The following is a 7,957-nucleotide window of genomic DNA, read 5'->3' as shown; positions in this document are numbered from 1 at the left end:
TCATCATTTAGCCCGCTATAACTTGATAAAATATTTCAGTCCAGAATCCCCACACATAGGACAATCACAGTTTCCAAGTTATAAACATTTTTATTTTTTCTAGAAAACATTCTAGTCTGAAAAAAAAAGTGAACAACCTTTCCATTTTGCTATTTTCATGCTACAATAATTAATGATTCTTTTTCTTTCAATTTTGTAAACCACCTGATCAAATACAAAAAAATCTTGCAGCATCAGAGGATTATAGTTATAAACTATTAGGGATCAGCTAAAACATTTATTTGCTTTTCATACATTTATTCCCTTGTTCATTCTATTCATCATCTTGTTTTTCATGGAGTTATTTTCCTTGTTTTTACAGCAAGTATATTTCAGAAAAGCAAGAACCCATTTCTTCTGTGAATATATATATATATATATATATATGTAGGCAAAATACATCCTAAGACCTCCCTTAAGTAGTGTCATCTACGTGGGGATCACAAGAGCAACAGTTTGGTTCTAAGGCACCTGACCAACTCAAATATGAATACCAGTCAGTAGTAGAAAATGGTTGAAAGATTTGGTGAAGGATCAGAATACATAAAATATAAAATTAGTGTGTCCATATGAACATGACTCATTTCCAAGAAGACACATTTCTTTTTTCCATTCAAATAGGGAAGCATATTTTACCTCTCTTCCTAGGTAAAAGCTTTCCATTTGACCTTATATTAGTTAAATATTTTTTAAAGCGTTCAAGCTTGCTTGTTTCTCTACCTTCTATTTAAAAACTTCTGTTAGAGTTTGTGTATAAAGTATCAGTGCTCATCTTCTGCTTATGACATGGAACTGTAATGATTTCCTGTGCTTTAAATGCTACTCTTTCCATATTAATCTTTTTAATGAGAAATTTGCTTCAATTCTATTGTCTTGAAATTGGAGGTAATGTAAGCCCTGCATCTTCAAGTTCCACCTCTTCTGAAAATCTTTCAAGTCTTTTTCTAAAATCTTTCTAAAATGAGCAGGATAAGTAGCTCAATCTCCACAGTAGGGCTTCTTATTTAGAACCTTCTCTATTATTTTCTGTACCTGTTTGGACAGGAGAGCAGAACTGACACAGCATTTCACAGAAGCACCTACATCTACTGCCAGCTATTAAGTAGCATGACATTTTTAATTCTCTTCAACTCAGAGATGATGCTGGATTTCAGGAAAAGTAAATGGATGAATGAGCTCAGAATTATCCAGGCTCCAGCAGCTGGATTCCCTCCTTGACACTTTTTAGTGATGTACTTTTCTAAGTATGGCAAGGAACCAGAAGCCAGACATCCCCTCTATTTTTATTTTCTTTGCAACCATACCTTTGCATATGTGCATGGGAATAAAGGTTATCTGGAAGAAAAACAGTGCACAGATACCATTTTAAGATTGTGCAGGGCCCAGAAGTGGACTGAGCTTGTTTTTGGTGAGACTGCACCTGTTCATTGTTTGCTCAGCAGCCAGCACAGTGAGACTGGGATTCCAGTCAGGCTCTCTTGGCCTTTCATTGCCTGTTTCACGTAAATTTATACCTGGCACCACTCCTCCATATAACTGAAACAACATGACCCTTAGTATCATTACTCAGTCAGTCAGAGCTTTCTGTCACAAGCTGCATCAGATGGCATAAAAATCCATTAGAGATACTGATCCTTGAAAAAACATGCTTAAACAACAGTGCATTAAAAATGGAAATAGCAGTAGGAACAGAACAAGGAAATAGCTGGGAGAAAGAGAGCAGAGCCAGAGAAAAGCAGTCCCAGGACAAATTTTCCCATTTTATCTACATGTGAATGTAATTTAAAATTTTTACTACATCACTCATCTCACACTTTTGTTTTGCCTTTAAGCAGATAATCCTGGGACAGATTCAGGAAGACATGGTTAATACAAATCTTGATTGCAACTTTTTCTGGAAAGTCTCCCCAGTGGTATCAACTCCTCTTTCACTTTATCATGTTACAGTGTCTTATATAGATGAGACTATAAAATGCAAACCTATTTTAAAAATCCAAGATAGTTATTTTTTATTTCACAGAGTAAAATCTGAAACCACAAAATCAATCCTTGCAAACTTTTGTATGCAAGTGAGGAATCATGCATGATTTACATTTTACAGGGTCTAAAAAACTAGGAATATAAACTCCTTGGGGAATATAAGATGTCCATAAATAGTAGTTGATTTAACTATTTTAGAAAGTAAATAAAATCAGTAGCAACTATTACATTGGTAAAGTTAAATTGTTCTTTACTTGCAGCACACATCCCACAAAACTATTCTACTTACTGTAAAGCTGTAGAGAGCAGTACCAATATGTGATCACCACAAAAGCTGTGCAGAAACCTTCTGCTCCTAGAAACCCTCAGAACCTGCACAGGCAATCTTCCTCCCTCTCGTCAGTAACTGTTGCCTGGTAAGAAGGAAGTCTTGCCATGATCCTCATCACCTCTCACCAACAAACCCACTTGTGGCCAGCCAAAACTGGCAGCTAATATCAACCACACTTTTCCACTCCAGAGATCTGCCTCCAGATTTTACCTGATTAAATCCTAGAATACATAAACTACAAATACTACATTCTTGGTTTTCTGTGTTTTATGAAGTTGTAGGAAATGAAATATCATAGAGTCTTTTCCCCCACATGGTTCAAAGGGGAAATGTGCCCAAATACAGACTTATCCTGTAGTGACTATGACTGTATTTTAGCTCATGGGAATACTTGAACAATGGTAGAATTAGAAGATGTTTACTGAATAGCTTTGAGTATCTGTTCAATAGCATGGTTTGAAATAAATCTGATGCAGAAATGTCAAATCTCATGTGCCTTCCTCAAGTTGATCTACCTATATTTTACTTTCTTTATTTTATCCATTTCTATTGTTCCATTTAACAATTAGTCAACACTACCACTTTTCTTAAGACCCACATTCACCCGTGTGATCATCAAATCCTGAGATCTGAAATCTTTCACCTTATGTAATGACTACAAAAGAAAGTAACTGCAGTGTATGACATTACACACACACACAGAAACAGGCTGTTACAGTAATTGCACATAGGAAAATACCTTTGGCTTCATTCTAATTGCATAATTTTAATAAAACAAGGCACATTTTATTTTATTACATTACATTTTATATTACATATTACATTACATTTTCTTTTGTTACATTACAGTGTTGCATGTTCATTCTGCTCTATGTTGGTCACAAGATCCTTTGTGTCACTAATTCCAGGAACTGCATCACCATTAAAATACAAATTATTCTCAAAGCTGTCATTTGTTGGCAAGCAATTCTTTCTTCTTTTGTAGAAAAGATATCCTGCAAGACCACTTCCAACTAGGATGATGACACCAACAACAACTATAACTCCCGTTTTGCTGTGGTTTAGGGTAGAAGCCTTCTCATCTTTTTTCATTGCTGAAAACAAATAGGAAGAAATCAAGAGAATGCTGCGTACTCTTTATCTGATTACTGGAAACAAGTTCTTTAGAGTGCATGATCTCTTAAGAAATAGGGGTTGATTTGTTTCAAAGTAACGAGAAGAAAAGGTAGCAACATAAAATAACTTGATTTTAAATCGCTAATATTGCGTGTTATATCACAAATCCCTTTTTTTTTAATTTTCATTTGGAAATGTACCTTAATAGGGTATATTGTGTACTACTAGGAAACATTGTCATCCTAGGAAACAGGTACAGTACATGGGCATATCAGAAAATTTAAGAGACTTAATACAGAATAGAATTTTTTTTGTTTATGATCTTATATGGGACTAATTTTTTCAACTTGAAAGACAAGATTCTTACCCATTGTAGGTATGCTTGGTGGCATTTCAGATGCTGGTGGCATTTCAGTTGCTGGAACTTGAAAACAATAAAAAAGAACTTTATTTTTTTGTATTATTATTTATTTCTACATTATTTAGCATTTATTTCTATATTTTGGAACACACTGAAAATCATGCTCAGATAAGTATATGGTAACACAAACAACTGAATACTGGAAACACTTGAGTTTAGTTCATATAAAATTATACATGCTTAAGGCATACCACAATGGTCTAACGTGTCCTGATCTCATATGTAGTTATTTACATAAACTAGCAAAAAAGAAGGAATATCAAAAAGCTCCATGAAGATTGATGCAGACATCAGAATGAAACCGAAAGAAAATCTATACATCATCTTGAGGATAGACATGGTCAAACATAATCCTCAATATAATTAAAAAATCTTGTAGTACTTGTTATATAAACATAGAAAGTGTAATAAATTTGGCTTGCCCAGAGACTTTGATGGCTTACCTGCATAGACACTTGAAATCACTCATGAACTTCACAGTGTCCTAGCAGGTATCACATCTGAATTAAAGATTTGCAGTTCCTTTAAATTTTAACACCTGGACCATGAATTCTGGCTTGCTGGATAAATGTGCCATCATTTAAGATGAAGTCTTTATTTTGCCATGTGGTTATAAAGTTTATTACTAAATCTTGAATCAATACATCATGTTCTATTCTGAAAAAGGTGAGCTCAGGAATTTAAATTCTTTTTACCAGTCCCCACTTGCATCTTTTCCACAGTGCTGCCCACTGATAGAAGAGAGGGTGTGGGCAACACTGTGCAACACCCTCTGAACATCAGGAAATGCTTTTTCACTGTGAGGGTGACTGAGCACTGGAAAAGGCTGCCCAGGGAGGTTGTAAATCATTGTCACCACAGGCCCTTTTAAGAAGCCCCTCTCCAGCTGTCTTGTGAGCCCCTGTTAGGTGCTCTAAGGTCACCCTAGAGACTTCTCCAGGCTGAGCACCTCATCACTTCTGAAATAAAGTTATATACTTTATGGTATAGACCTGCTGCAGAACTCTCAAATTACAATGGAAAAAATTAGCTCAGTAAATGAAACAGATCTATGGGAAGACTTCAGTCATGTTTCTGTGTTTCAGTCTCTTCAGAAAATAGCAAACACCTCCAGCAATAGCCAGTGCAGCTCGGTAAAACCATGCCTCTAATGCTGCACTTATTGCTCTTTAACAATCTTTGTCGCTATTTAACAGTTTGTTTAAATTCTGCACATGGAGCATTGCCACAGTTCTGAAAAACCATGCCAAGGAAAGCTGCATTTCTATGACAATGTAGGACTAGATTGTGTCCTGTTTCAGGGTGAGTGATTATATAAACCTTGCACTGACACTGGAATTAGGTTGAATCTGTGGCATTCCAGATCAGTAGGCTAGACTGGCTGAAGCTAATCCCAGAAAAAAGTAGCTAGCTTTCATCTGCTTCAGCTCTTTGCAGTGGCTCAGCATCAAAACAGGTGAATGCCAGTAGAAGGACAAATATTTGAATTGAATGGGTAAAAAGAAACAATGGCAATTTATTTTAACATTTGGTACCTGTATCTAAAAATTTTTGTCAATGACTGCAAAAAAGACAGATAAATGGACTCTGAAAGGGTGGATATACTGAGATTTTGCAGTGTTTCCTGTAAAAGATACAGTCATCGTTACAAGCATTGGAGTAAGTAAGAATAATTTTGCATGAGAACAAATTTACAGAAAGGATAGCAGAATTTTTCTCATTTCCAGTATTGAAGAGGAAGTGGGTATATTGCAGCTATGCATTTTAACCTTCTTAGGAAGCATAAGTAAGAGATTTTGGTATTGCAGTATATGCTGAAAGAAATTATTATGATGACTTTTAGGAATACATATGTACTAGATGTCCCAACTGTCAAATTTGCACATTCAGTTATTTCAGGACACCTTCAGTTTAGCACTTTCAAACTATGCTATTTGCTTTGCTTTTCATTCATTCATCTTTTCACAACAGGACACAGAGACAAAAGATCCCAAGCTGTTAAATAATTCACACTTCAAAAATCCTCAATTCATAGAAACACCATGTTCAGAAAACACGTGCACATGAGACTGGCAGAGGGAAATAAACAATTCCTACTCCAGAGGCAGAGCAGAGGGGATACCCTGAGAAATATGTTTGCATATAGATGAGACAGATTTGTGTTTGCAAGGCATGGTCCTTACATTGTGATTTCTCAAAAACTGTCGATAGAAAACATGCAAACTTTTCAAGTGTATATGCTGGATACAGTTAAGATATGAACATAGTCTTTTAAAAGCAATTCTTGAGAGACTTGACTACTGTCCAGAACTACTTTCTGATGAGAGTCATTCTATCTTTTTGTTGGCATGGAAATATGCATCCTTTGGCATTTATAAAATCTCAGAACATCCAGCTGAAATGCATTGTGTGTAATGGCCTTCTACTAATACTAGCATGCAGAGAGCATAATCCATACATAAAACTAATTCATAAATGCAGCACTTACTTTTTGGCTTTTTACAAATATATCCTTTGTAGGAAGAGCAATAGAAATTATTCCAATACCCAGAGTCTGCATACATTTCAACACAGTGCTCATTTTGTTGAGAAGAAGGTTCTCCTACATTCCAGTTGACAAAATTCACTGCAGTGTTGTCTAGCCACAACCATTGTCCTAATTGAAAAAACATTGAATACGGAAAAAAATATAGCATTAATTTCCATACTGACCCCTTCACATGCTCCATATTTATTGCCTTTGTGAGAAATTTACTTGTCACCACTTTTGGAGGCAGAACACTAAACTCTTTACTTCTGACATACGTTGCCCCTAAGATTTTATGCAAATGATACAATATCAATTCTTGGAAAATGGCAGACAAATCTGGCTTATGGTGTTGCAAAGGCAAGACAGTTCCAAGAGGAATCCTCCACAAGTCATAGCAATGCTGCAGTGTCAATTATTTATTCCATTTATAGAAATAAGTGATGTTAAAATATAACATAACTTCACTAGAATGCTCTTTATTTCAGTCATTTGTGGGAAGGTTTTGTGTTACTCTTTTCAAAGCCCACACTAAAGTCTTTCTAGGTCCAATATTATTCCATTTGTTTTCCAGTGTCTGCTCATTTCCACAAACTTTACACAGACAATTTTCCTTTTTATAGATCTCCTTCCAAAATCTTGTGATCACTGTTGCTCAGCTATGCTTGGGACTTTCTGCTTCTTCCTTCCGGTTCCTTTTTTCTTTCTTTCTTTTAATAGTGCTATTTATTTAGAATAAATGTACTCCTTGTGTCTGCAAGTTGTACTCAAGCAGATTCTTAGACTCAGCATGAAAACTCTATTTTGATTTCTTATAAGATTCTATATATTTTGCATTTGTTTTGGTTTTGATTTTTTTTTTTTATTATAATTCCTGACACTCTTCATGTGAGGACTTTGAAACTGAATACAATCTGGATACATACATAAAGGTATGAAATTTAGCTACAGTTATGCTGAAGTTGCCATAATCACTAACTAGAGCTGTAATGAAGAGCTGAAGAACTCTTGTCTATGATCACTGTAAGAAGTGTGCTACACTGCTCTAGAACCACTTTAAGAAATATTTTTGTGTCTATTCACCACATGAGTAATTCTCTATGTAATTCTCAGTATTCTCTATGTGTCATGCATATCAATGACTACTCTCAAACTCTTTCCATTGCCAAAAATTTTCACTATTTTAGGCTAAGATTCAAGCAATGTAATTAAAAAGTTGTCATTTCCCTAAGAAGTTTCTCATTCAAGTGTTTGGGTAGGCAATTGTAAAAATAATCTTCCAAAATCCAAGAAAACCCACCACAAGTCACCTGAACTATTTTGCAACCCTGTCACTGACTGTTATATCGGCATTTTTTTGCCTGAACAGTACAAGGCTGTGCTTTTTCTATCTATCTAATAGCTATTAGAATATCTAATTAAATACTAATTGCTTTAATTTGAAGTCAACAATCATCAAATTTAGGATTTAATTAAAGCATCCTGTTGCATATTCGATCTTGCTTTATCTTCCTTATTACAGAAGTATAATGTGAAATTTTCC

General features: G+C 35.1%; 1 protein-coding gene across 4 annotated transcripts in view; it reads right to left on the bottom strand.

Annotated features, from left to right (window-relative positions):
- Positions 1-3,096: 3,096 nt before the first annotated feature.
- LOC111924161 (macrophage mannose receptor 1-like) overlaps positions 3,097-7,957 on the bottom strand; it is a 60,756-nt gene continuing 55,895 nt past the window's right edge. For all 4 annotated transcript variants that reach the window (XM_086859216.1, XM_023920248.2, XM_023920246.2 and 1 more), the window contains 3 exons: positions 6,376-6,543; positions 3,834-3,890; positions 3,097-3,444 (listed from right to left, as the gene is read on the bottom strand). In XM_086859216.1, coding sequence (XP_086715342.1) covers positions 3,194-3,444; positions 3,834-3,890; positions 6,376-6,543 — 476 coding nt within the window. In that variant the 3' untranslated portion in view covers positions 3,097-3,193. The remainder of the gene's footprint in view (positions 3,445-3,833; positions 3,891-6,375; positions 6,544-7,957) is intronic.

The sequence above is a fragment of the Cyanistes caeruleus genome, chromosome 1 (assembly GCF_971803275.1).
Source record: "Cyanistes caeruleus chromosome 1, bCyaCae1.hap1.1, whole genome shotgun sequence".
In the NCBI taxonomy this organism is placed as follows: domain Eukaryota; kingdom Metazoa; phylum Chordata; class Aves; order Passeriformes; family Paridae; genus Cyanistes; species Cyanistes caeruleus.
This window is presented reverse-complemented; position numbering and strand designations above follow the sequence as displayed.